We start from the raw sequence: 27,919 nt of genomic DNA, 5'->3' as shown, positions 1-27,919 counted from the left end.
TGACTTTGAGGTGGGAGAAGCTGCTAATTAAGAGGGCAGCAACAGGAAAGATTTAGAAGCATGGGGAAGCTTGTAGGGCTAACCAACATTGTTTTATTCCGTTCAGTTTCAACACTTTTTGATTCTTTAAACAACAGTCTATTGAGCTACTCAAAAGACTTCAGAAAATTATGAACAGTAACGTTATAACAACTAGTTCTAACGAGTTTGCTTTAAGAAAAATACAATTTGATATTCATAAAAAACTTGCGGTGCAATTTGTTGCACACTTATTGCACGTTTGTCCTAATTATTTATAAAATTCGTTAACAAACATAAACCAGACAGGTCAAATCTAAAAGTACTTGAACAAGATGTCTCAAATTTAGTTTGCAATTTTTATTTCCATTGATAAAATAATTGTTACAAATGATCGAATTACATGTGAAAGAATTACAAATAGTGACATTGTGTTGCTACAAATGATACAACAATTAAAAATCTGTTAAAAGATACAGAAAACATGTAAATTTACCAAATACATTGGTGTGAGAACTGCCTAAATGAATGCTTGCATGTATCAGTTTCAGTATTAGATCACTTGAATAATGTGATCGGGCGTCTTGAGTTAGATCACCTGCGTATCATTTTTGAATAAACAATATAAGGTCTAGCTGCCTGAAAGAATGATGATACAAACTCTTCATAAAAAATTTCTCATTTCACTGCATAGTTTTGATCTCCTGCGTTTACAGCACCAGCTCAAATTTATGCTGTCTAACTTGTAAATCTTTCTCCTGGTCCCAAGGGTACCGTGACAGTTTGAAGCACCGCAATGGCATTCCACATCAGAGCCAAAGCACACAAACCTACACAGATAACCAGACATTAGTTGCTTTTCCACATTTATGAAGCCCAAGTATATGTCGCTACTCGCTACACTAAAAACCTATTTTTCATGAAAACTGGCGATTGACCCTAAATTTTGAGTCAACAGTTTAAAGTATAGCGCAATGTTTACAAGTATCCCATTCAGCAGAATTTACCTAATTGCCTTTCTGCTGAACTTTATTAGCTAGTATCTGGGACAAGGCATATACAAACTGCCCCAAGTCCATCATTTCAAATAACGAGTTTTTGTACAGCCTGTCTGTTAATGTTATCATCACTGTCTGCTGTCGACATAATAACTTATAAGGAATCACAAAGTGCGATACAATCCACTAACCAAAAAAATTCCCAGAGCACCCTAAACCCTTACGCTATAGTTTTGAACATGTGTACATTTATATTGATGTAAGCAAAAATGTATGCTACATGCAAATATGGAGTTTGCCCATTGACCCTCAAAGAGCAACACATCGGCCATGCTAGATTTCTAAGAGGACATCTCCCGAGGGGAAAGAAAGTCTCCCGAGGGGAAAGAAAGCAACCCGATCTTCCCTTTATGTAAACCCTAATATTTTCTTATATACTAGAGAAATACAAGGCCGAAGCTAACTAAGGCCATATCCTCTTTTCTCTCCAAATTTCTTCACCATTAACAATAAAAAAAATTTACTGGCCAAACAGTGATAACATAGTTACTTTTCTTCTTTATTTCCTTCTTTTTTGTTTTAAGTTTTTTTTTTACCAAATTTATAGTACTCATAATTGTCAAAGAAGAACAACACATTACCGATAGTCGTATGTTAATGGTTCTCCAACTTTAATAGATCTCATAGCAAAGATTCCCACACGTGTCTCTCCATCAACTTCCCTGTAAAGAGTAGCCATTAATCACATTACGTGAAGACATAGGACCTGTATGACAAGGAAACTGAACAATAACGGAGAATTTAGGTTTACGAACCACTTCTCCATTCTACAGTTAGGATCACAGCTGTGGTTCACAAAACGAGCGAAATTGCCCTTGTAAGTTGCATCAATTGTAAAGTTCTTACGAATTTCACACAAATAGAAATTCTCGTCCCCTCTGCTTTTCAAATGCCAAAGTCTTTTTACACACAGGGCATCATCAATAACTGGAAAACAAAAACAATGGTACGATTATGATCAGAACTTGAAGAATACTCAGTCAACATACATAAAATAGAAATACAATTAAAACCTCTAAAGATGTCAGAAGTTATCCAACTCAAGAGCTCACTAAAAAATGTCAAAAAATGTGATACATTGAGGCAGAATAAACTGAGTCTATTAGTGAAAAAAAGTATTTTGACAAAAAACCAATAATCCACAAGTTAAAGTAAATCCAAACTCTACTATTTCATCTCATCAAATACAATGGCGATCCATGTCGCAGATGCTTATTTGGACAGTGATCTATTGCAAGTAGTTCAACTACAGTTCCAAGTTCCAACATGGATAGATTACAACATCATACTTGAAACTTATAAACAAGCAGCCGTGCCAAAATAAAGGGACGGATCAGACCAAAACAAACAAGCGAACGTTCAAAATATCACAGACCAACTACAGAGCACAAGGATGATGTAAATTCAAAATGACAAAATAATTGTTATGAGATCAAAACTTTGTGAAACCAATTCCAGCAAAATTCACATGCATGGACAAACATATACATCACACAAACACACACTCATATGAAAACAGATAATTGATACCTTCACCGACATACTCAGTCACGAAGTCACCTTCCTTAATAGGTTCAGCGGCCTCAACTCCCCATCCACAATATTCAGTCTAAAAAGGAGAGCAAATTGTTCATTTAGAACAAAAAAGTTGTCACTTACAAAGGTTCTTCATTTATTCCATTGGTTAAAAAAGAATAAAGTCTGAAAAACATATATTTGCGCTAAGCCTTACATGTAATATACATACTCACATTTCACATACATAAGGTGTTAGTGAAAACTCTTTAATTTTTTGTATCTGATAAAACGCCTACGAATAAGCAACTTCTTACCTTGGCAACCTTAATCTTTTTCTCTTTGCGGAATGGTCTATTAGTGCACATCTCCGAGCAACGACAGTCCTTAGAGCAGCTGATGGATTGAACCCTATTAAATCAAGCATTCACGTCACATCTTACAGTTTGCTAATATTTACAACAAGAACTACTACAGATCTGCATTAGACATATTCCAAGAGCATACATATTCATAGCTTGGTGAACACTGAACAGAACCATCCAAGAATCTAACTGCTAAAACCAAGAAGTACAATATACCAAAGAGATAGCAAACATGTTCAGAGTGTCAGTATAAGGACATAAAACAACCTAGAGCCATCATATTTGGTCTGGTCAATTCTTGTAACAATATACTGTTATAGTGACTTTGATAATAGATAACCATATACAGTCTGCAATCCTTCGGGTCAAAAGATACATATAACAAATTAGTACATCCCGTCCTTTCAAAATTTTGTTTCCTAATCCCTTAATTTCCTTTTCCCCAGTAAAGGTGGGAATTGAACTCAAGATCTTCAAAAAAAAAAAAAAAAAAATCATACCATTGTATAAACGCTCACATAAGCAACCGCCATGGACCGCATAAACTAAAAAGAGATCAACCCACCATCCATATGTTATAATGCACATTAACACTATCTACTACTGACTGAGCTGACAGTTTTCCAAATACATTAGATTCATAAAAAGAGAGTGAAAAACAAAAAATTCAGAAGGCTGTTATTAGCGGACAACTATCATTACCCCAAACACACAAATCAAGGGGAAAATGGACACAAATAGAATTAAGAGTACCTGCAAACACAATCCTCGCAGCAGACTTCAGTGCCACAATTTGTGCATCCAGAACTACCATCCATAAAGTTACGCTTCTTCTTGGCAAGGTACACATCTTGTTTTTGGTTAAAGGAATTACAATTAAAAGTATCATGTAAAATAGAAGCATAGATTCACAGCCATCCAAATTGGTAACTGAGTTACAATTTTCCATTTATCAGTAATATTATTGATTCAAAACTTGAATCAGTAATATTCTAAATCTTATCCAATTATTCACATGCACAGGATACTACGCCTGATGCGTACATATGGAGTTGGCTCTGATTTAATATCCACCACGCCCCACGCAATGAGTCAATTGAAAATTCCTCCTCCGTGTATGGCAGTGGCAAACGCTAAATATTTCCTAAAAAATGTGAAGATAAATAAATGAGAGAAGTCTAATGGATATTAACATGATATTAGTAAGTAATAACCAAAAAACTAGAAACATCTTTCATTATGTTGTAGCTTGTAAAATATGAAATTTATCTTAGATTCTTAGTTGTAGTTATAAATGAAAACTAAAGCATAAGCAGGTGTCATTTATACTATTACCAAAGAAGATAATATCATTCTGTTTTATCTGTTAGTGTCACAAACACAAAAAGTAAATAAGTTATTAATAAACTGACCTCTATGTCACTTGTTGGAACTAAATGCTGCTCAAGGAAGATACACCAGGTTTGTCAGCCAACCTACTCAATAAAGAATAGAAATGAACTAGCTAAATCTTAAGCAAAAGCAACATGTAAATTCAATATATATTAAGAAACTTCTTTTACTATAATTAACAGGACAGAAATTTAACTGTTACAGCTGGAAATTGTTTTCCAAAAACTACTGTTTCATACATGTTATTTGCAAACTAATTTTCTACTAGAATTCTATGCTTCTGTGTGTGAGTATGGCCCAATGCTGTCTAGTACCAAGTATTTGACATATGCAAACACAACTTTTAAAACATCATTTCTATAAATTGCTCCTATGTTAAAGTGAATCTTATTTACGCTTTGCTAATTAACCAAAATCGAACTTGAAGCTCTATGACGGAACGATCAGAACTCAGAAATAAGGAAAACATTTCGGAATTGGTCAGTTAGGTCTAGATGTGTGTTGCCACTCCAAGAGAGCGACAAGGCTAATGGAAAAGTAATAATCCTCGATATTTAGTGCAACCCAATACATGAACTTAAAGACTTCAATGTCTAAAAATCACTAATTCCCTGACTCAACCTTATTATAACTTATCATAAGTCAAACACCATAATAAGTTTATCAGTCAAGTAGCTAACACCATAGTAATTGAGATTCTTATCAGAACAACTACAGCAATAAAATGTCTCTACATACGTAGTAGCACCAAGAAACAGTTGTAGTTCTCCCTACAGTCTCTCCCCTTTTTAAGTGTTCATGTCAAACAACCAGCAAAATCAGAGAGATGCAAGTCATGCAGCAGATAGCAATCAGCACCTTACAATTTGCCAAAAATTACATAATATCACATTTGAAATATAGAGGCCCTAGGTTTTTTGAAAAGTGACCCTAAATCCTAGAGTGTGGATGGAACTCAATTCAAAACACTTCAAGAGCTTATAAGTTTAAATTCAAGAAGTGACTTTGGCAAATTTCTTCCACTGACTGACCTAATTCAGTAAATGTGCAGTAATGCTGGAAACCTGTCCTCTAGTCTACTTATTTTGTACTTAAGGTCAACGTTGAACAATTTAAACAATGTTTGGTTTAGCTGTCCACATATGAGACATTATAAGGAAACTATGTGAGAATTTATCTAAATGGATTTTAAAGATCTAAAAGGTGTTTCGATGATGTTTGACTCATACAAACAATTAAGTCATATTATGCTTTATACATTACCCAGGCCTCAAAACAACATTTTCCCGTGAGGTTGGTGAAAATTACAAACAATAATTAAGACATTTTCACCTAAAAGGATTCCTTTTCACTAAACCACATTGGTAACTTGCCATGACTAGCTTTCAAAGGAAAGAAAAGTTTGACCTTCTTTTCCAGCCGCCAATTAGTTGGATGCCTCCAGCAAACAGCTTGTCTAGGTTTATTTGTGTGCATTACTCTATCTGGCCATGGTGCACACTTGGAATGTGCTGCCATTGTGCATCGTATGCATTTCCACCAACCTTTCTGCTTGCAAAGAAAGCACCCCTGTAACAAAAGAAGAGTATATTCATGACCCAGGAACACCTCATTATAGAACTATCTCTCTATAATGTTGGCATAAAACAGAAGCCTTGAAGGTGGGAAAAAATTGTCCAACTATCTCTCCCATTCTAGAACCCTTTAAGATGTTTTTTCTCTGCTTTCTTTCAAATAGTTCGGAGTTTACTTGTCTATTATTTTTTTCTAAAAACTTCAAATTTCAGTCTTGACAAAATGGGAGTATAGCTTTCCCTGTATTTACTCTTTAACAACTTTAATTTTCTAAGACATTGTTGTGCAGTTGTGTTCTTAGTATTTTTGCTCTTCTTTTTACTTGGAAACACTCTTCTTCTCACCTCAATTAACTGCTTGTGGCTTCAACAATATAGAGATGTATAAATGTTACCATACATACATGACTAAGTCTCCTCCTTTGATAACAAGGGAATACTACTGTTATAAGATTGACATTACTTTCAGGTCAAAAAAATCATTGCATTCCACAGTTGCCCATCATAACCTTCTACGAAATTCATAAAAGTCAGACGTTCTATTTCTTAAGTAGTAGGGAGTCCGTTTTTACATACTGACCTTTCTCAGAATGTGAATTGTAATAAATCCTACAGTCTTAAAAATAAACTCACGCTTATTTTATTATATGCTATCCTTAACGACTATTTGCTTATGTTGATAAATATTAATTAGTATACTAGTAAATTCTAACACCAGATTGTTAAAAGTGCCAGTTGAGACATTTCCAAACAGATCTCAGTATCTCACATCAGCCATTTCTAGCATGTTACACAAATCTTATCTGATCTACTGAGAATTTTTTATTTGTTATGCTCATTTGGCATTAGAGATTGATCTTGTCAACCAAGGAAGCAACACTACTTCTATTTTACCAGGAAACTGACCATCTCAGAAATCCATGCGTTATTAAATGTGTGCATAGCAACAATTAAAAGAAATACATAAATATTATATATAAACGAACAAACAATCCAATAATCATATACGCATGACACCATTAATAAGAAACTAGCAATCAGATATTTACGCATACGAACGATGCACACAAGACCATGTATTTTATTTAAAGCTTTTTCCACAACTTACAGGCTATAATACATGATGTGCGATACACATTAAACAAGATAACAAATCAAAATCAAAACAAGACAAAAAACATTTAACGAAAGAATTTTACATGTTGGGGGCACTTGAAACTTCTTAAATGAGAGAATCCAAGCGTTTCCTTAGCGCATTGTAAGTGATAGCTTTGTTGGCAACCGCTGACTGAGCATAGCACTTTATCAGAATATATATATTTGCTGCATACACGACATTCCACCTGAAATAATTTACAAACGCGCACCTCTCAAATCAACAAAAACCCGAAATGCTAAATTAGATAGAACTCCACCAAACAGAATATGGATTAATTGTACAGAACAGAAATAGACAATATCATCACACTCTTCACACAAGTCTCCAACAAATAAATTTTTTGCAACTTAATTATACATAGAAAGATACTGCATTCTTCCATTCTTTGCATAAAACCATAAGTTATCAAGCACTACCTCAAAACCAACTTTACAAAGGACAAAACATCTTCTAACAGTAACATTTAATTCCTAAATTGAACTAAAGAACAACAAGAATTAAAAAAAATTACCAATTTAGGAGCCTTATCAAGAAAGGGCAAGCAGCATTCAATTTCAGGAACACCATTCTCAACTTTCTTCTTGACCCAATCGTTAACTCTATCTTCCAAACACTTTGAACTAGTAGTAGTAGTAGTAGTAGTAGTACTAGTACAACTAGTCAAATTCCTACTTCTTTTCGAAGTCGGACTGGCCATCCCCATCCCCATTTCATCACTAGTAATTAAACTTCTATTAATAACTTTAATCCCAAACCCATTCTTTATTGGAGAAATAGACTCTTTTTTAACAATTGGAAACCTCAATCTTTCATCCCAAGTAAAAAGATCGTTTCTTTCCACTGATTTAACCATGTCTGAGTTACAAGAATCAAGTTGGTTCTCGTAATTAACGTAAACTGAGTAAAGATTCAAAGAAGAAGTTGAACAAGTAGAAATAGAACAAAGTGAAGAAGAAATGAAAGAATCAGACATGGTTTTAAGTGGGAAAGAAAAAGGTTTCTACAAAAGGGCCGAGTTTTTAGGATTGGGTAAGAAACTGTTAATAACTGGCTTTTGCGGTTATTGCCGTTTTTAGTTGTTGTTGTTCTTGAGTTTTGAGGAACGGAAATAAATGTGGTTATCTGAAATTTTTGGCGGGAAATGATTGTAGAGAATGTGTTTGGGGAAATTACTTAATTGGGTTTTGGGATTTAACTGTTGGGGACTTGGTGTATTATTGAGTCAATGGTTTGTCTGGTAAATGTGCTGCAGAGAGACCAGATTGGGTTTGGGTATTTTGATTTGCCGTAATAATGTGACAAATGTGCATTAGTGTATTAGTGTTACAAATATATATTAATTGAATTTGTGATAAATATTATATATTTACTTGCTCAATTTGTTCCACACATAAAAGGCATATTTTTTTTACAGTTTTATAGCTTTAACCCTCCCCCCACTTAGGCCAATTAGTTTTACTCTCCAATTTTTTCATCTAGAAATTTACCCCCCAAGATCACACCACATCCAAATCAACTGTTATCTTTTTTGTCAATTAATGTAAAAAGACTTCATTGTCTTTTGTTCTTTTAATAGTTTTATAGTTTTATCCCTCCAGAACTTAGGCTAATTAGCTTTATTCCCCCAGTTCTTTATCTAGAGGTTTACCCTCTAGAACTTAGGTCAATTAGTTTTAACCCCCCTAGTTCTTTAATTTAGAGGTTTACCCCCCCCCAAGACCACAACACATCCAAGTCAACTGAGTCTGACCGTAGTATTTTTGGTCAATACAAATGAAAAAACTCTAATGCTCTTTTTTAGGTATAATTACATAAATACCCTGTGCCTTTGGCAAATACAAAATTCAAACTCAAATTATCTATGACACATGTCACGATCTTGTGAACTATATCCGACGGCTATACACCATCACTACCATCTAGGGTGCAAACGGATAGGTTCGGATTCGGATATGGATGTATTCGAATCCGAATCTGAATCCGAAAATTTATACCGATATCCGAACCCGTATACGAATCCGACGAAGATTAAAAAATTTATCCGAATCCGATTTCGGATATCTGAATCGGATATCGGATAATATCCGATCCGAAAATTAAAATTAATTAAAATTTTATTTGCTTTGAATAATTCATTTTACCACTATAAAAAACTAATATATATATATATATATATATATATATATATATATATATATATATATATATATATATATATATATATATATTCATTTATTTTATTATTATTTTGTTATTACAATTTTATATTATTAGTTTATGATTTTATATAATATTTTATACAATAAAAAATAAAAAAAATAAATTATATATTTTGTTATATATCAATCTTTATCAAATGACATCCACACCCTTAGAGTGGTGTATGACTGTCGGATAGAGTTCACAAAATCATGACATGTGTCCTAGATGATTTGAATTTGAATTTTGTATTTGCCAAAGTCACAGGATATTTATGTAATTATACCTAAAAAAGGGCATTAGAGTCTTTTCATTTGTATTGACCAAAAATATTACGATCAAACTCAGTTGACTTAGATGTGTTGTGGTCTTGGGGGAGTAAACCTCTAAATGAAAAAACTAGGGGGGGTAAAACTAATTGACCTAAGTTATGGGGGATAAACCTCTAAATGAAAGAATTGGAGAGATAAAGCTAATTAACCTAAGTTCTTGAGGGATAAAACTAGAAAACTTTTAAAAGGACAAAAGGCAATGAAGTCTTTTTACATGCATTAACCAAAAAAATAACAATTGACTTAGATGTGGTGTGATCTTGGAAGAGTAAACCTCTAGATGAAAGAATTAGAGGGATAAAACTAATTGACATAAATATGGGGGTAAAACTAGAAAACTGTTTTTTTTATTTTACTACTCGACTTTGAAGGAGAGTGCACTGTGCACTGCACTCAGACTGAGATGCAGGGTCAATGTTGGACCGCCAACCTGGACTCTTTTGTTTCCAAACCAGTTTAGTACCCTAAAACTTGTACAAAAGGAAAAACAAATTGAGTCGGCACTTCAGCTGAACGAGTTAGTGCCTATAACACTTCACAGTTGCAATATTTATTGGGTAGAAGATCAACAACAACAAATTGAACCCAACGGTAAGAATGACTAGGATACTTACTACCTGTGAGGTTTAATAAATGTAGCAAAATTCCCCAAACAAACAACAACGAGGGGTAATAATGGTGACAATACAACTACTTCTAAATCAAAAATAAAGGAAATTCCTAAAATGAAAAGCAGATCCTCACCTGCTTATTGCTAACAAAAAGCAGACTGATGACAATGAAACAGATATGAAAATAATTATAAGCCATCCCCCTCAGGCGAGAAAACTTTCTTCTCTGCTGGTGCTCAGCAACTTTGTAATCAACTACCGTGACGGAAGAGGTTTGCATCGAAAGCACACAATGTTCACCTGCACTACCATAAACAGCCGCTTGAACACTAGCCATAAGCTTTCGCTATCTCTCTGCCTGAGAATCCCTCGGTCTTAGCTGCAGCCTCTTGGAGAACATCCTCAGACAAACCATCAATCTCTATTTTCTTCTGCGGTTTTACGCCATAATGATGAAAACCAACCAGCTTTTGCCTCTCCAGCTTTAGTGATGTACTTGACCAGGTAGAGCTTAAGCAGCTTAAAGGCTTCTTCTTCCCCAGGAAGTGGGAATTCAAGGACCTCATCGATCACGATCCCGCAATTGCAGAGTCTAGATCACCAGGGCGATTAGTGGCAAGGGCAAGAACTATGTCCTTGGACTGATCCCCTGTGCGGAAAAGGAGGGCATTGAGTGCACTCCTTTGGGCTTCACTCATGTGGGTCTTGTTACGCCTGTAAATTTTGTACATTAAAGTTCAGTATCCTACAAGAGTTTGACAAAATGACGACGGAAATAAGACAGCCTTATACATGCAATTATGTGAGTACATATCATATGTCACGCAGAATGATATAGAGATACATATCTCAGTCCTTGAGCATGCATCGAGATTTGTATTGATGTCTCTCAATAAAATAGGTAAACCGTAAACCATCAAGGCCTCAATCAATCACGATACTGGTCTACGAGACTATTCTATGCACATATGCTCATTATCCCAGAGCGATGGGAATTCCGTGATCATGGTTGTTTACTAACAGCACTGCATAAATGTTATGAGTTAAAACAACACTTACTCGCACAAAAATGCATCGGCTTCATCAATGAAAAGCAACAAGCCCTTCCGAGACTTCTTAGACCAGTCAAACAGCTGGTGTATCTTGGTTACAGCCTGTGAACCCAGAGGTGCGACATCTCCACCAGTCATCAATGCATAATCCAAACCCTGGAAGCATTTAATGCACGTCTCAGATAGATAAAGAAAGGGACCATTAATTACGAACAAGTTTATTTATTGAGGTAACTCATTTTCTTATCATTCATCGCCAGAAAGAATGAAGATTTGAGCATCAACAATTGTTGCTAACAGCAAACGCTGTACACAACAGTCAAGCTACCTACAGTTGAAACTCTTGAAAGATTGTCATTACTAAGCAGAGAGATGAAAAAGGAATGATCACATACAGATTTCTGAGCAAGTTCTCTAGCAGCCATAGTTTTCCCTGTTCCTGGAGGACCATAGAATAACATATTCCGAAAAGGTGCTTGGTGAGATTTCGTATTTGCTGTTGCACTTGCAAGCTGTATGATTCTCTTCTGAAGTGAAGGGTTCAGAATTACATCACCAAACCCATTCCCATTCCCATTGTTTGGACCAGATCCTTTACTGGCTTTACTTAGTGTGCTCATGCCACGAGAAAAGAAACCCGACCAAGGGTACTTTCCTCTGGAAGACTCTCTTATCAAAGATGGTTGCCCCAAAATTCTATCCACATATCCCCAAATCACCCTCGCACCTTCTCTGCATTTAAGTAAGGAGAATTCTCAGATAGATTCACTATAAGATAGTGACATTTTTAGAAAATTAAGGCATTGGCTTATCTCAGTTAAGAAAATGCTGCAGCCTAATACCAGTAAAATCAACAGTCCGGTGAACAATAGACATGAAAATTCAGAGACTAGCCAACTCAAGTGAGTCCAACGTTAATTAACCATCAAATCTTAAACCTGGAATCACAAACATGTTCTTTTTATCTTTAATAGGTAGCATCACAATTCACAACTATGTTGATACAAGTTTTACTCGCAACCATAAATCTAGTCGCGAATCTTAGATGATCTTGTATTGACTTAGAACTTGCGGATGGGACTTCTTGAGCTTGATAAACAATTTCTCAAGTCAATACAGGATCTAAAAATTTAAAATTCTATCAATGCAGATTCAGGCTAGGATTGATTTCTTGAAAACGGTGTGTACAAAATCAAAACTGCAGCATTTGATAGACCATGAAAAACAAAAAAAGGTAATTAATTAACCGTAAGTACCACAAATAGTGGGTTAATTAACCACAAGTACCACAAATAATGGGTTTTGCACACAAAAAGGGTATTTAAGTATGCTGATTTTGGACAATGCAGCAAACTAGTTCAATACACCCACGCAAATCTAGTTTCAAGGCAGGAACTAGCGTCTTTCACAAGATTGTGCAAAGGCCTTGCCTACACTATGTGCTGTGTAACATTGATACTCTATTTCAACAAAATCCATGTCAAGTACAATGAAATGTATCCATGACATTGTCAGATGTGCTGATACAACACATGGGATATTGAAGCCTATACATAAAGTTACTTGTGTCAACATCACTTTGCATATTTTTACTCTTTAGAATGGCTATTCCAGTAAAATCTATAATCCAGAGCTGCATGTCATCTTTCGCTAGCCTTGCCTAAAAGCTCGCCTCAGGTTACTACCCAACACCCATGAAAACACTGTATATACCAACTAGGATGAAAAGAGCATAACATGGCTTGCTACTTGCAACTGTTAATCTCGTCTAGTCTAGAGTTCAGACCTACTCAAACTTAGGCTTGTGATCCAGCAATTTAATATAATGATTTTATAGGAAAGTCAGAAACATGGTTCTGAACTTGAACATACATACAAAACATAGAATAACAAAGTACAGGCAAGAGTGACTAAGATCTACTGATGAAAATTAAATACTAGTATAGTAGTATCAATATCCACAGCAAAAATCGTTCTTATGCCCAACAAGTTCCTATAACACAAGCAAAATGAGTATTGCAAAGCTTTGGTGTTCAAATTGAATCATTACCTTGTTGTATAAATCCCTGCTGCAACAGCTGTTAATCCACCAACAGTTACAACAAGCTTATTCTTATCGGTCAACAGTACCGTCAGGCCATCTACAAAACAAAACAAAACAAATAAATAAATATCTCCACTAAGATAATTATCTGAATAAGACATTCAATTTGACACCACATTAGCATCAAAACATTGAAACAAGATATGTTCAACAATGAAGATTCAATATTTTCACCTTAACACTTTATCAAAACCTAATCATGAATTTTGCATGGATATTCACATGTAAAAGCGAGTGTGCACCTCTGAGATGTGCAGATACTGCGTTTATGGCAGCCACCAACTTTTCTTTCTCTTTTTCCAAGCGTTCTAGTTGCAACCGTCTGTCTACCTCTTCAGTTAGTTTTCTTTCACGAGCTCTACCTTCTGCTTCTGCCATAACCTTAACTCGCAATGTCTCACGCTCATTTAGAGCCTTCTCCTCCTCTGTTTTTCTCCGTTGAGCCTGAATCTGCTCTTCGGTTGCACGTCGAAATTGCTCCAGCTTCAATGTAGATTGTTCTTGCAATTTCACAAGCTCTTGATTTCTTGCTCTCTGAAGCTCATCATCTGCCTGCAGAAAATGGATAATTTTTTAATATTCTCACAAAGCATAACAAACACCCTCCGAAACTCTACAAAAATAAGGATAGAAATAAATAGATAGAAGTTAAAATTATGCCTTCATCCTGTTCCTTGCCAACTGATCATCATATGTAGCCATCTTTTGCTTCATCTCTGCTTGTTGCTGCATTAGTTTTCTCTGCTCCTCTTGCATTACCCGCTGTCTATCCTGTAAGTCAACCGTATATTAGTACTTAGCATTGAGGATATTACTATGAAAAAATTATTCAATTAGTCAGGTACATGAAACAATCTCTCTGTACCAGCGCCCGAATGGCCACATACGCCACAGAACTACCCTAAAGACTATGCTTTTGACATAAATTCCTCTCCGGCCTGCACACCTTGACACAATTCGTCTAAGAAGCACCAAAAATATTCTTTCTGTATTTCAGAATTTAGTGTTCTTGTGGGGGCATTTGAAATGTGTCGTTGAGAGCATTCCAAATACTTTAATTTGTCAAAAAACCAACTTGCAGACCCAAGCTTATGACAATATAAATTTAAAAATAATAAAAATGCAACACTTTTGCTCTCTTTGCTGTGTCCCAGTCGCTGATTACAACATTATATTACCATTCTCGCTCAATTTTTCTTTCACCTCCAAACCCACTTCTGTTTACATCTATACATAAAAAACTCCAACTCATCCCAACCACTTATAAGTTTCTTTTCTGAACAAGGTAGACCAAGGGACTGTACTATGAGTTAAGTTAAGAAGTACATTCAAGCCAATGTATGGCATTTGGTGGGCCACCACACCACAGCTCCATATATATGTAAGTGTGTGTACGTGTGTGTCTTATACTCTTATCTAGTCTGGCTTCTTGCATCTACATTTTACAACCCACACCAAGGAGTTCAATAGTGATGCTTGATTCTCAGTAATACACTATGATTAACCTCTAAAAATAGATGTCTCAATGTGGCAACAATTTCTTTATCACCAATTATCAATGTTAAAAGAGTCCCAGCATAAATAGATTGAATGTATAGTCTTTTCGTATCATAAATGGATTCTGGTCTCCATAGAATACTGTGATCAATGCTAATTGCCTGGGTTGATCGTCACGATGTCACCTCTATTCTAATATTGATTTCACAATCTACTTTCTCTCCAGCTTCACTAACCATTCTGTTCCCTCTTTGCCAACATGCTAAAAAGCACACCTTTCAATTTTACAAAAGATGATTTGTGATCCCTGAAATAAACCTCCAGCATTAACCAAACTAAATCTATCCCCAACCAAATGCCCAAAACACAAACATATCTTCACCCCATCTCGTTCCCCAGACTCAATTTCTAAGTCGTTCCCTAAACCACCCCTTGTCCAGTCTATGCCCGTCGTATCATTTGGCTCATTCCTTGAGGGGAAACAAAAGCACTATGAAGGTAATAAAGTTAGCTTAACAACTAGATGAGTAATGCAGATTGAGATTGTCTTACAACTAAACTCATTCCTTCAACACAACCGAATACTCGGATAGCATCTACATAAACCAATCACCTAACCATTTTCGTAATTTCCTGCGCCACCTATCAAAATTTTATTTCGTGACAGTTTAAAAGAAAGGCAAGTGGCCTACCTTCTGACTCTTAAATGTTTCCACTTCACCCTTTGTCCAATGCAAAATTTTAACTGACAACTAGACATAATAAACCCAACCACTGTTATCAACTACACAGACAAAAAAAAAATGCCCCTTCAAAATGGGCAGTCTTACAATTTCATGACGATGTTTCAACAAGTCCAATTCCGCTACCTTCGCGACCAATTCCTTCTGCTTAGTCTCCTCTTGTTTCTTTATCACTTCAAAAACCTATTCAATACATTTAAAGAAATAAAAACCCATATTAATAAAAATAAAAAGTTTAAAACTTTACACTTAAAATTGAGAGGCCAAACCTGCTTATTATTAGGATTCTTTTCAAGCTTTTCAATTAGCTTAACCCCTCTTTCAAGTGCAGATGGATCAAACCCAGAAGCCGAAGTTCTCGGATAATCATTTCGTACACGTGGCTTATTACTCTCTTCTTTTTCTCCTTCAGTTTCAGTTTGAGGTTGTTGTGAAGGTTGTGGTGTTGGAGAAGAAGAAGAAGAAGAAGAAGTTTTGAATAATGGGCCCAAGTTAAAAGGACCATCTGCATAAGCACGTTCTGGTGTTAGTTTTGCTGCTGATGATGCTATTGCTGCTGTCACTATTGCTATCACTGATGCTGAACCTTTCCCCATTTTTTTTTGGTTAAGGTTAAAAAAACCAATTCAAGTGTTTAAGAGGAAAGAGAAATGAGTAGGGGGACTTGTTTAGCAAAAAAAGGGTTTTAGAAAAACCCCATTGAGAGTTGTGTAGAAACTGGCAAGAGGTTTTGTAGGGTTTGTGATTGTGGTCTAACTGTTTTTGGGACTTGCAAGAGGGGTTCGGGCCAATTTGTTTGGGCTGGGCTAGATTTGTACTTTATATGATCCAAAAGCACGATACTCGAATTAAGTTCACTTTACTGCTTCAAGTCGCAATTATTTGTTAAGATAAATTTCCAAATCATTGTGGTGTGGTTAGTGCTTAATCTGAATACAACCAATGACATATAAAAACTTGAAAAATTAGGTTATACAAGATAAAACTTACATTCTGATTTTTACAAGCTGAGAAATAGGGCGAAAATTCAAGGGAACATAAAGTTCGCAACCATCTTTGTAGGTTTTGTAAGTACATGGATGATGTGATACTACAGGGCATCTATGCTTCACCCACATGGTGTCAGCTTCTTATTACCGGCTCCACGTGGATTGTCATCTTTCCAGTCATCCCATGCTCTTGCCTTGTCTTGAGCAGCATCATCATCTTCATCCTCCTCAGGAGGTCCAGGCTTTCGTCTCTCCTTGTGCCAAGATGTATTGGCTTCTTCAAAGAGTTTGGCGTTCATCTCTTGCCAGTTGTTCATTATCTCCATTTCCTTCAATCCAGCTTCCTCTATACTCATGGTTGGTAACCTGAGATTCACAAAACAGGAAAGTGCAGATTAGTAGGATTTCGTTTTGAGTAACAAATGGCACAAGGTAGACATTATTTTTTTTCAAAGCAACGATCAAAATTACAACCCACATTTTTTTTTCAGGAAAACAAAGTAGCAATTTACCTATGACCAGGTTGGAAAACTTGTGCTGCCATCCTTTCCCTGTCACTGGTTAATCTTCCACCCACGAGACTCGCTGGCCCAAATAAATATGGCTGGTGTTTGTGTTCATGTGCCTCGGAAACCTTTGCTCTCCCTTCAACAACATCTTGGGCAAAAGTGGCACAAGTAATTGGCTGTGCTGGCTTTATATACTGAGATCGAAAGTGGCAGCATTCCTATGCCAATCTTCTGCTGTCTTGGTACGTTCATCAAGGATTTCTCGTGTAATTTCATTGTCCCCCTCCTGCAATGCAGAGCAGATGAAAATACATTAGAGGTTCAAAACAAAAAGACCCACTAAAGATCTTTGCCGTGTTATTGATTTTATGTAGGGTTTCCACGTTTGGTCAACTAAAAAAAACTGTCTGCTGGAGTTTACTAGGTTAAAAAAAAAAAAAAAAAGTTTTGCCAAATTATTCTGTGCAAATTGTAATCCAAATGGCTGTGAAGTGTGAACCATATTTGAGATTATAATTTTCAGAACTAAAGATCACAACAATAAAAAGAATAATTGTCAAATGGTGATAAATAAGGTTAGGCTACTTCGTACAAAAGATGACAATATTAAATACAGAAACTAATGAGTAATTCCAACAGAGTATGTTAATACCTGTAACTGCTTTTTCTTTACAGCAGAAAGCATTTCTTCCTCTTTATTAAGCATGTCCAGTAAATCAAAGGCCTGTGACATAGTAGCAAACATGGGTTTTAAGACCAGAATAAGGCTCTAGACGCGGACATAGCTTTCCCTATTTCTGAACGAATTCATGAGTTAATCTGGACTACTGGACTAACCTTACATAGGGCCAAAGAGATGGTAGTTACCCACGCCTGCACAAACAAATCGGATATAAAGCAATCAAAAACACATAAACCAAGATAAGAAAATTCTAACTACACAATCATCATGAGACGAGTCAATGAGGTGAACGAAATGTATACAAAAAGATAATGAGAGACATTGTTCTCTTTTTTCTGTTCATATGACCCCCAACATAGATTTCGTATGATAACCTAACAGTTCAATATATTTTTAAGGACAAATCACAACTAGCCTCTTATTACACGAAAAGAAAAGAGGATCAAGGTTTGCCAATCACAATTTGCAGCTACGTTTACCATCATATTGCAAATAATAAATCAGACTGCTTAAAGTCCTCAGAAAAAGAATAAATTTATTTTAATCATGGCATTATTTACTGGTTTATAGCCAAAAAAGATAGCATCCTTAAGGCCTAACATAACCAACCTGTAGTTTCTGAACGTCAACACATAATAAAAACATCAATTCATAGAAAGCCGACAGTCAACACATGGTAAATACATCAATTAATAGAAAGCTGGCAGCAAACCTCTCGTTCTTCCTCTTCATCATCATCCAACACATCTTCCTCCCCAGCTTCGACAGGAGTTGATAACGTCGCCGCTTTGGTTGACCGCCCCCGTCGCTCCTTCCGTTCTTTAATTTCTTGTAGCTTTGATTCTGCAGCCCTCTGGCGTTTGAACCGAGCAACCTAAGATGGATACATAAACCACAGAGAAGGAGAACATCATAAATGACAAGTTCTCAAAAACCAAGGTCCCTAATCCCCCCTTTAAAAGGAAAGAAAACATAGAAAAACAGAGTTCCACCAACCAAACAAAAGCTCACTATCACCCTATGTTGCATGATATTAAAACTCGACTCACTTTTTTATCCCTTCGAGCTGCAGGAGTATCTTTGCGCTCTTTTGCTCGAATATCTAATTCCTCATCAGGCACAAGCTCCATTACCTCACAAGATGAAATGAATCCCTGCACCATGAATTCAGATACAAATCAAACGGCATTTGATAACAAAAAACTCGGATCTAAACAAAATAAAGAGTAAAAGTTCTCAGGACTACAGCAATTACAAGATGTAGACATATCTTGTCCTAAACCTCCTTTTAAGAACACTGTCCTTAACTGTACTACCATTTAAAATTGCACATATGGCAAGATGTACCTTCAGTTTTTCCTGGGAAACTTTAAGAACTTGTGCCTTGTTACTATGTTCAATTTTTTCAGTCAACTCAGCAAGATAAAATGGTACCTGTGAGAACAAAAGCATGTCCATCCATTAAAGTGCCCACAATATTAATTTCAAAGTTGGAAACTTTACACCACGGATGTACAAACATGTGTAAGAAACATTAATTTTACAAAGAAAGACGTAAAAGGAAATAAAAAGTATATGTCAACAACCAAACAGAATCGACGTGACTCAACCCAGACTACCTTCATAATTAGTGGTTGTCAGTCACAACAACAACAAACCCTCTATTGCACAGTGGAACCTTATAACCAAGCTTCCCTTGAACATGAATATGAGCAAAGAAAAATCCTGAAATTTTGCAGTGTGAGCTGACAGCCAAGACACAACAACGAAAGGCAAACAAGGGGACTTTAGGGTGAGTGGACAAGTGTCAAATGGTCCGTTTGCTTGGGATAAGCTAGTCTGTGACAGATGGTATCCAAAAATGGTCTTTGAGGAGCTTAGTTAAGTAAACAGTATGCGACTGAGACTTACATAACATGTCACGCTTGGTGTTTGATTGTTAATATTTTGCTTCCGCACATTAAATCTACACCCGTATGTCTTAAGGGACATCGAAATTGTAAGTTGAGCTGGGCTAAAGTCATTAGAAGGTCAGATGGAAAGATTTAAAATTCCCTCAATAAAAAGAATACTATAGTAGCATCCATTCTACTGTCCATATAATTCAGTATAAGTTTTCGAAATCAACGTACTAATCCTATACTGAAGAACACTCTACAAAACTCGCCCCGTAATTAATTGAACTCTACACATAAATGAAAACAGCAAACACACATGCAAAACTAAAAGCCTAAAAAGTAAATGATTACCAGGATATACTTGATATTAGTGGTGGCAATATCTTCTTTAGTCTCATTAGCAGAAAACAACCCAAGTTTATTTACCATATCCTCACACTTCTGCATAGCTTCCACACCTTTTTTCAACATTTCCTACAAAAAAAACCGCCCCCAATCTCAAATTCTAAATATAACAAACTAAAACTTACAATTAAAATTTTAAAAAAAATATATATATATATATTACCTTGTCGACAGTGGAATTAGATGCCATGGTATGTATTTTTAACGCTTGTTCGAACAACGCTGGAAGCGGTAACTCGTCAAAATTCAATTCCCCCATTCTTAAAGCCACGAAATTATTAGATTTTAAGCAAATAATAAAATATGTTAAAAAAAAACGATTTCTGAGTTATAAACGTTCTTCTCGATGGTGCAGATGTTTTTGTTTTACAAGATTTCGTGTTTGATATTTCGTAAATGTTTCGGCTTTCACTGGTCGAAATGGACACATGGCTATATGGGCGCCCATCAGATAACGAAATTTAAAAAACAATATAAAAACATTAAAAGGGGCTAATTATATAATTTTAGTGACCTCGTGAGAGAGGTTATTTTAATTTTTTTTAAAGAAGATTTATTTTAATTTCGTGACAGAGGTTCTTCTAAATTATTTAAAAAATATGAATATTGATTCTAATTTAAGTGAAGTGAGAAAGGTTTTTCTAAATTAGTTAAAAAGGAGGAGCTTATTATAATAATTGAGAGAGGAATGTCTAAATAATCAAATAATACAGCTACTAAATTGCCTACTGGATAGTAGGGGTGCTAACGGGTCGGTTTTGGGTAGGGTTTTAGCAGTTTCAATTTGGGTTTTACTATTTGTGGTTCTATCAGTTTCGGTTCTCAACAGTTTTAGGATGAGAATTATGGAATCCAACCCAAAACCATAAAACCCCACGGCTTTTTATCGGTTTCGGTTATAATTCGGGTCTTTATTATTTATTATGATTATTAAACAAGTTTAATCATTTAAATACTAAAACTTTTTTTTTCCTACATAATAATATTTTATGTATAATTAGTGATGTATCAACAATCATATTTACATCAATCTATGAACATATATCAATCGTACACGTTACAACATTTACCATTCATGTGATAATTTCAAGCTTTAAAATATGAATTAAAATAATCAAATATCTAACCCTAAAAATTTGATTTTTTTTTACATGCATACACATATATTTGTTTTCTTGTATTAACTCGATCATGTATACGTGCAATCACATATATTTGTTACTTTGATATATTTTATGTGCATACACATATATTTGCACACATGTATTAACTCGCATTTTAAGTCGAATATGCGAGTACATGTGTCTTACAATTACATCTCATCACTAATTTTTAATATTAAGATTATATATTGGTTTATAATAAGTGCGTGTACCACAATATATCAAGCATGTGTATTATATTTAAATATACACGTGCATAAGTTAATAAATATAAAATGTATTAGTTCATTCATAATATACACATTGACATTATTATTAACATTTGTGATAATATACATCCCATTCCCCAAAGGGATGTAGAGTGTGGAGCATCTTACCTTTTGCTATCATGTGGACTTTGTGGATGGAAAGGAACATGAGACACTTTGATGGATGTGTGATGACAAGGGCGCATGTGATTGTAGCAATCAAGGGATTCGTCTTTCTCTGGTCGAAGTTATGGAAATAGTGGACAGACGCATCATTCGGGGACCTTATGTTCATATGGGATTCTTTGCTTGGCCATGCATGATTGCATCCCTTTGTTTTAGTTTTCTCTAATAGCCCGTAGTTTCTTTTTTCTAGTATCAATTTTGGATCTGTCTTTTCCTTTGTTGTATCTGAGTGGGATATCTCATTCTATGAACTTTGACTTTATGCTTATATATATATATATACACACATCACATTTTACTAATAAAAAAAAAACAACTATGATACACTTGTTTAACATATAGTTATAAAATATACATTTAACAACACACATTCACTATTATTGATAAGCACCCAAAACTGTAATATTAAACCCCGAGAGACATAGCATTTTGGTCGATTATGTATTTAATAATCATGTAATAATTATATTTTCGTACTTTTGCAGGATTCCACAATTAAAATAAATATAGTGATAAAACATGCATCAAGCACGGGAATACGGGGAATATTTGAAGTTTCCCACTCGATCCCCCGTGAAGCCCAACAAAGCCCCGACTAAAGCCGAAGTTTCCAAAAGAACAAAACCAAGTCTTGAGCGGGTCCACATATAAAGAAAACAAACTTCCAAAGCTCAAATCGGATAAATCTAGATGTCGACGTTAGCTAGTGTTTTATCAATCTTGGAATACGGGGAATATTTGAAGTTTCCCACTCAACCCCATGAAGCCCAACAGAGCCCCGACTAGAGTCGAAGTTTCAAAAAACAAAACCAAACCGAGCGAATCGGTCCACATATAAAAAGTTAAAACAAAACTTCCGAAGCTCAAATCGGATAAATCTAGATCCGACGTTGGGTAGTGAAAGTCATCCGCCGCGACGGCTTAATTTAACTCTGCGAAGAACAAAAGTCGTGAAAACGCCAAAATCGGTAGCGACCACTTGACACTAAGTGGACCCACTCTACGGGCCCGAGAAGGCATGATGTCAAAGATAGGCGGTGGCAAATGATGGTTTCAATTTGGTACCACTGGTAAGAAGAAGACATACCAATTCAAAAGGGTGGTTTGAATTGAAACGAGCTACAAGACAAAACTTAAAAAGCAAAAAGACAAAAATTAAAACAATTAAAACAAAACTTTGTTTGAACCATTCACCAAGATAAAGCCAAATATAAATTAAAACATTTACGGATAGCCTTCGGTCTCCAGCCCTATATATATAAGGGGTCGCCTTCATTATCTTCAAAGATATTAATGTTTTAGCTTCGCCTAGTTAGATTTTTTTTCAAGATTTACATTCTCGCCATTTCCATTCCAAAGAAATTTTAAAATCAGAAGTTATTTTACCCTTAATAACGGTCATTTCTTTTCTAGTTTAATTTATGTCCCGCGATTTATTTACTTAATGTATCAAAGAAGTTTTATTATTCATTCTATGACCATGAGCTAATCCCCTCGTGGGGAGGGTTATCTTTGCGCCGTGTAAAATCGGATTGACTCTTTAATATTCTAGAGTCACTACTTAGGAATTAGGCTTATATTTGATATCCGGTCCCAAAATGACGGAGATCGTACAAAGTTGATTTTTGATGATGCTCCAGAAGATCTTGTCGCGTGACCCAAAATGTATCGTGCGACTGACTCTCGGTGTCGACAAACTATCCAATTCGTCAAGCCCGATGTGAAATCGAGCCAGATTTGAAATAATATACCGAGATGAGATATTATTCAAACTCTTACGCTAAGTGAAATGCAACCTATAGATGTGGGTATGCACTGGGGATCAATATTTCGGCGCCGTCTCCAAAAACGAGGATTAATTAGAGATGTAGTGATGTAATAGTAAACTGTTGAAAAACGATTTTTGCATGAGCATGGTTAACTCTCTCCCTGTTTCTCCACATTTGTTTACCTACATAAAAATCACCGTAGTAATTTACATTAAGTGCATTACCGTAAAATTTATTAAACCAATTAAAAAAAACCTAAAAATCCTACTCACCAAAAGTTATAATTCCAATTGTGAACCTATCCGAGCCCTAAGATTTGGACGATCCCTTACTCGACCTATCATACCAAACTCACGTGAGTAAGGTAACTTGACTAAAACGTACGACTATACGGACGTTGGAATTTGGACTTTGGACTTGGGTCTTTGGACTTCGGACTTTGGACCTCGGACTTAAGAAAATAAGTAACTGAAAACTAAAACGTGTAAATGTGTGTTTTATCAATTATGCTATATATATTTAATAAACTTTGACACGTAAAAAACATATTTATATTATAATGTATGAGTTTTATTATCTTAAATGTAATATAATACTAAATTTTATATATCGAAATCATAATAATCGGTTCCGGTTTCGATTTCGGTTCGGATACCCATGAATTTTTTACTATTTGATTATACGATTTCAGTTCTTTATCGGTTCGGTTCTTAATGACTCATTTTAAATGGGTCTAATTTTTTAAGACCCAAAACCGAAACATTCAGTTTTGGTTTCGGGTAATCGGGTACCCATTGGCACCCCTAGTCCCCTAGTGAGAAGGGGTTTATGGAAAGTTGGCTATCATATAGATTAGAGATTAATTTTTCATTTTAGAGAAAAATAAATAAATAAAAATCTTTACTATTTTAAAAATTCCGACCTCACACAATGATTTGATATTTAGCTATATCTATCTATCTATCTATTTGTATATTAATATTAAAGCTCCCACAAAAGATATTTTTCAAGCTCTCTTAAAATTTCACGTCATCAACTCATATTAAAACGGAAATTTCTTTCCTATTGAAAAGAAAAATGATATCACTTATAATTAAAATGGGAATCATTCTCCTATTATAATGAGATTTTCTCTCCTATTGAAAAAAGAAAAATCTAGCACTTCTATTAAAAACGGAAATCATTCTCCTATTAAAAACGGAAATCACACTTCTAAATTAAAACGGGATCCCTTATCCAATTAAAAAATGGGTATTTAAAACTTAATTAAAATAATTTGTTAAAAAATTAAATTAAAACGGCCATAAGGGTAATTTTTTTAGCTCTCTTAAAATTTCACGTCATCGACTCCTATTAAAATGGGAATTTCTCTCATATTGAAAAGAAAACTTCTAACACTTCTAATTAAAATGATAATCATTATCCTATTATAATGGAAATTTTTCTCCTATTGAAAAAGAAAAATCTAGAACTTCTAATTAAGATGAGAATCATTCTCCTATTAAAAACGGGAATCACACTTCTAAATTAAAACGGTATCTCTCATCAAATTTAAAAACGGGTTTTTAAAACTTAATTAAAACAATTTGTTGATAAATTAAATGGGTTTTAAAGAATTGATTAAAATAATTTGTTAGGAAATTAAAACGGTTTAGCGACAAAAACAGGAATCACGATTTGTTAGGAAAATATATATATATATATATATATATATATATATATATATATATATATATATATATTATATATATATATATATATATATATATATATATATATATATATAATTATTGTGCAAATTTTTAAAAGAGCTAGTGCGTATGCACGGGTCTACTTTCTAGTTAATATTAAAACTCTCACAAGGGGTATTTTTCGAAAATTCCTCCTATATTATAATAATAAAAAAAAAAAAAAAAAAAAAAAAAAAAAAACACACACAACTAGCACTTCTTATTAAAACATGAATCATTATCCTATTAAAGCGGTAATTTCTCCCCTATTGAAAAGAAAAATCTATCATATCTAATAAAAATGTGAATCCTTATCCTATTAAAACAGAATCACACTTTTAAATTAAATCAACTATTAAAACGGGATCCCTCTCATAATTAAAAAATTGGTTTTTAAAACTTAATTAAAACAATTTGTTATGAAATTAAAACGGGTTAGTGACGAAAACATGAATCACGATTTGTTATAAAATTTATAAACGTATAGTTATGATTGTTGAACAAGTTTTCAAAAGAGTCACTACGTATGCACGACCTAGCTACATTAATATTAAAGCTCCTACAGAGGGTATTTTTCTAGCTCTCTTAAAATTCCACATCATCAACTCCTATTAAAACGGGAATTTATTTCCTATTGAAAAAATAAATTATATTACTTTTAATTAAAACGAGAATCATTTTTCTATTATAATGAGAATTTCTTATCTATTGAAAAAGAAAAAGCTATCACTTATAATTAAAACGGAAATTATTTCCCTATTATAATGAGAATTCCTCCCCTGGCCTATTGAAAAAGAAAAATCTAACATTTCTAATTAAACGGAAATCATTATCCTATTATAGTGATAATTCATCCCCTATTGAAAAAAAAAGTTCTAACAATTCTAATTAAAACGGAAATTCTTCTCCTATTAAAACAAAAAAAATTCTTTATTGAAAAGAATCACTTTTCTAAATTAGACGATAATTTTTTTCCTGTCATTCAAAATGGAAATCACTATTCTATTTAAACGGACACGAAAAAACGGGTTATTAAAACTCCCAATTAACATGATTTAATCAAGATAAATATCAAAATAGTCTGTGCATATGCATGAGAATTCCTCACATATTAAATCACACCTCTAAATTAAGTACAAGATCTTTACCCTTACAAACGGGTACTTTAAGCTTCCAGTTAACAAGTTTTAAAAAATATAAGTTTCAAAATAGCCGGTGCATATGCACGGGCATACAAGTTAGTCATAATATCAAAGCTCCCACAAAGGGTATTTTTCGAGCTTTATTAAAATTCCATATCACCACTTAATAAACCAACATAAAACGGGAATCTCTATTTTCTTTTAAAAAACCCAAACTTAAAACGGGAATTCATTTCTTTTATTGAAAATGTGAATTCTAACACTTCTAATTGAAACGAAAAAATTCTCGTATTAAAACGGAAATTACAATTCTAAATTAAGTCAACTTTTATAACAGGATCTCCATCCCAACTAAAAACGGGTTTTTAAACTACAATTAAAACGATCTATTCAAAAATTAATAAAACGGGTTAGCAACTTAAACGGTGATACATTAAATTTCCCATATTAAAATGATTTGCTATGAAATTTCTATATGTATAGTAATATTTATTGAGCAAGTTTTCAAAAGAGCCGGTGCGTATGCATGGGCCTACAAACCAGTGGTTTTTTTTTATGTAACTCCTCCTGAGGTCAAGATGGAGTAGGATACCATTGTGTATGTGATGCAGTTGTCAATGCATGACCAGCACGTGAGTTTACAACCCTATTTGCTTCTCTCTAAGTCCAACAAATGGAATATGATAGTATCCTTTGCAACAACTTGTTGAATCGTCTCGAATAGTTGCTTCAACTAGAATTCCACCATGAATAAAATCCAGGGTTGTAATATATAGGGGTTAGCAATTTCACAATTCTATGAAGTTCACCGTGTATAAACATTTTTATGCTCCTAAAGTTTGTTTCGTTAATACGTGACCATTTTACGCGTAACCGATAAGTTTCGTCTAAATCAGAATAGTCGGTTTCTAAATTTGAGTATAGTCAAAATTACCATTTCTTAAGTACTGGAACCGCGATGAAGAAAACCAAGTTTGCAAGCCTAGAGGAAGATTGTCAAGTTGAAAGTTTAGGAACAACAACGACATCATCATATGAGAAGCATACCCCCATCAACCTCAGCCTCATGGAAAGGCTTCCAGAAGAATCATTGCTGACTCCCTCCAATAGTGATATGTGGAAGAATTACAAGGTCATTAGCGCCCATCGTGGAGCAGTGAGGTATGTTGTTGTTTATCCAAGCAATTTATGGTTTTGTACAAGTTCTACAGATCACACAATAAAATAATGGGATCTAGGAACTGGAGTTTGAAGCACACATTAACTGGTCATAATATTGGACAGGTACGCGCCCTTGTTGTTAGCCCCCACCACACCCACATGTTCTTTGCTGGCGACGACAAACAAGTCAAGTGTTGGGATTTAGAGCAAAACAAGGTTATTTGGTATTATCATGGACACCTTAGTGTTGTTCATTGCAGGGTTGGCCCTGAGGACAGTCCACACAGGCAGCCGACTGGGACCCTGGAGTTCGGCCTAAAATGAGGGCCCCCAAATGTAAAACCAATTGTGTTGTAATGTTATTTTTCGGCTCTAAATTTGGCCCAAATATGAATGAAGCCTTCAACTATTCAACAAA

General features: G+C 34.7%; 3 protein-coding genes and 1 long non-coding RNA gene across 4 annotated transcripts; 1 reads left to right on the top strand and 3 right to left on the bottom strand.

Moving 5' to 3' along the window:
- Positions 1-356: 356 nt before the first annotated feature.
- SDG4 (SET domain group 4) lies at positions 357-8,305 on the bottom strand. Its single transcript, XM_086597105.1, is given in 12 exon segments — positions 357-848; positions 1,658-1,738; positions 1,832-2,003; positions 2,607-2,685; positions 2,909-3,002; positions 3,710-3,806; positions 3,985-4,045; positions 4,048-4,089; positions 4,999-5,059; positions 5,706-5,917; positions 7,122-7,265; positions 7,593-8,305. Coding segments are annotated over 12 exon segments (1,671 nt in total). The 5' UTR covers positions 8,055-8,305; the 3' UTR covers positions 357-682.
- A 1,886-nt stretch (positions 8,306-10,191) lies between these two features.
- LOC147508455 (uncharacterized) lies at positions 10,192-16,408 on the bottom strand. The gene is given in 11 exon segments (XM_086600980.1): positions 10,192-10,566; positions 10,568-10,685; positions 10,687-10,793; positions 10,796-10,937; positions 11,283-11,431; positions 11,671-12,007; positions 13,326-13,416; positions 13,622-13,931; positions 14,040-14,150; positions 15,707-15,802; positions 15,889-16,408. Coding segments are annotated over 11 exon segments (2,022 nt in total). The 5' UTR covers positions 16,216-16,408; the 3' UTR covers positions 10,192-10,332.
- A 154-nt stretch (positions 16,409-16,562) lies between these two features.
- TAP46 (2A phosphatase associated protein of 46 kD) lies at positions 16,563-20,448 on the bottom strand. The gene is given in 10 exon segments (XM_086600981.1): positions 16,563-16,974; positions 17,121-17,320; positions 17,323-17,403; positions 17,770-17,841; positions 17,955-17,990; positions 18,512-18,673; positions 18,849-18,953; positions 19,147-19,233; positions 20,049-20,171; positions 20,266-20,448. Coding segments are annotated over 10 exon segments (1,209 nt in total). The 5' UTR covers positions 20,362-20,448; the 3' UTR covers positions 16,563-16,727.
- Positions 20,449-27,020: 6,572 nt separating this feature from the next.
- LOC147508453 (uncharacterized) lies at positions 27,021-27,919 on the top strand. Its single transcript, XR_015216365.1, has 2 exons — positions 27,021-27,501; positions 27,625-27,919. It is a non-coding gene; the product is annotated as an uncharacterized LOC147508453 (long non-coding RNA).

The sequence above is a fragment of the Coptis chinensis genome, chromosome 3 (genome assembly GCF_015680905.1).
Source record: "Coptis chinensis isolate HL-2020 chromosome 3, ASM1568090v1, whole genome shotgun sequence".
In the NCBI taxonomy this organism is placed as follows: Eukaryota; Viridiplantae; Streptophyta; class Magnoliopsida; order Ranunculales; family Ranunculaceae; genus Coptis; species Coptis chinensis.
This window is presented reverse-complemented; position numbering and strand designations above follow the sequence as displayed.